The sequence below is a fragment of the Pongo pygmaeus genome, chromosome X, assembly GCF_028885625.2.
Source record: "Pongo pygmaeus isolate AG05252 chromosome X, NHGRI_mPonPyg2-v2.0_pri, whole genome shotgun sequence".
Classification (NCBI taxonomy): Eukaryota; Metazoa; Chordata; class Mammalia; order Primates; family Hominidae; genus Pongo; species Pongo pygmaeus.
Window position 1 is genome coordinate 126,085,483 of NC_072396.2, and position 1,209 is coordinate 126,086,691.

Sequence of the window (1,209 nt, forward strand, 5' to 3'; positions counted from 1 at the left end):
CCAGGAACACTACAGATGTATTTTGCTTAAATATATATTAAACTAAAAGGTACTCTCTGAAATGAGTTTAAATGCATTTTATTTTTAGACAACCTACATGACATGTTTTTCCTAAAGATAATGCCTCCACTCCAAGTAAGTCACAGTCAAAGTAAATGAAGAGCTCAAGATGACATCAGTTCCATTTGTCGTAAGTCCTGGTGTTATGTGGATGACAAAAAGCAGCTAGTTTTGATGACAGGTGATAAATTCAAAGTAATTGACAAATTACTAATTAATAATTTTTCATTTCCAAATCATCCTTAAAGAAAAGCATATGTAGGATCACAGTGTCCTCACGGGAGTCCAGTAGAGCAACCACGCTGTCAAGATTCTTGTTTTCACTAATAAAGAACTGGTAGATTTTGAAATTAGCAAGGATGTGCTTGATTTGTTCAGTAACCCCTATCATGAAAGGTTTTACTCTTTCTGATCTCTGTTCTTCATGTTTGCCTTTGATTGATTTCATGTAATATGTTATGCATTTCTTACAGGCTTCTTTTGTGAAGCTTGTTTCCTGTAAGTGATAGTGCATGACATCAACACCAGTGATAACTGTGCTTTGGGTTTCTTCACCCTCAGGGACTTCAGTAGAGGCATGTCTACCAATGAGCGAGCCATCAGTGTTATCCTCTGTCCTACTGACTATCTTCCCCTCCACCTCCAGGCACGGCCCTTTTGTGATCTCCTGGTTCTTGTAAATCTCACTGTGGCTGATGAGGTCTGGATAGATAATCATGATGGTGGCTGAAGAGAGACAATGGTGGCGCTAGGTTACCAGTGGTGTGGAGCTCAGGGCTAATGCAGAGCAGCTGGAGCAGTGCTGAGGTAAGTGGGAGAGCTGGGGGAGAAGTCTGCGTAACCATCATTTTGATGTGTATCACTGCAGCTAAATTTTGTCTTTTTTAGTCATTTGTATGCATGGGAACATGCAGTAAGTAGTCTTTTGTGTCTGGCTTTCTTAACATAAAATATTTTTGTTATTCATGCATGTTGAATGTTCAAATAGTTTGTAATTTTCATTAATGAGTAGTCTTCCAGTGTATGAATGCATACAGTTCATCCATTATCTTCTTAATGGGCATTTGTGTTAGTTTCAGATTTTAGCTACTATGAATAGAGAAGCATGCAATTTTTGTCTAAGTCTTTCTTTAGACATATGTTTTTATT

At 37.9% G+C, this 1,209-nt stretch overlaps 1 protein-coding gene across 1 annotated transcript; it reads right to left on the reverse strand.

The window, feature by feature from the left end:
* Positions 1-274: 274 nt before the first annotated feature.
* On the reverse strand, positions 275-778 carry LOC129024182 (translationally-controlled tumor protein-like). Its single transcript, XM_054471065.1, has one exon. It carries the CDS (start codon positions 776-778, stop codon positions 275-277), a length of 504 nt encoding a protein of 167 aa, XP_054327040.1.
* Positions 779-1,209: the final 431 nt, after the last annotated feature.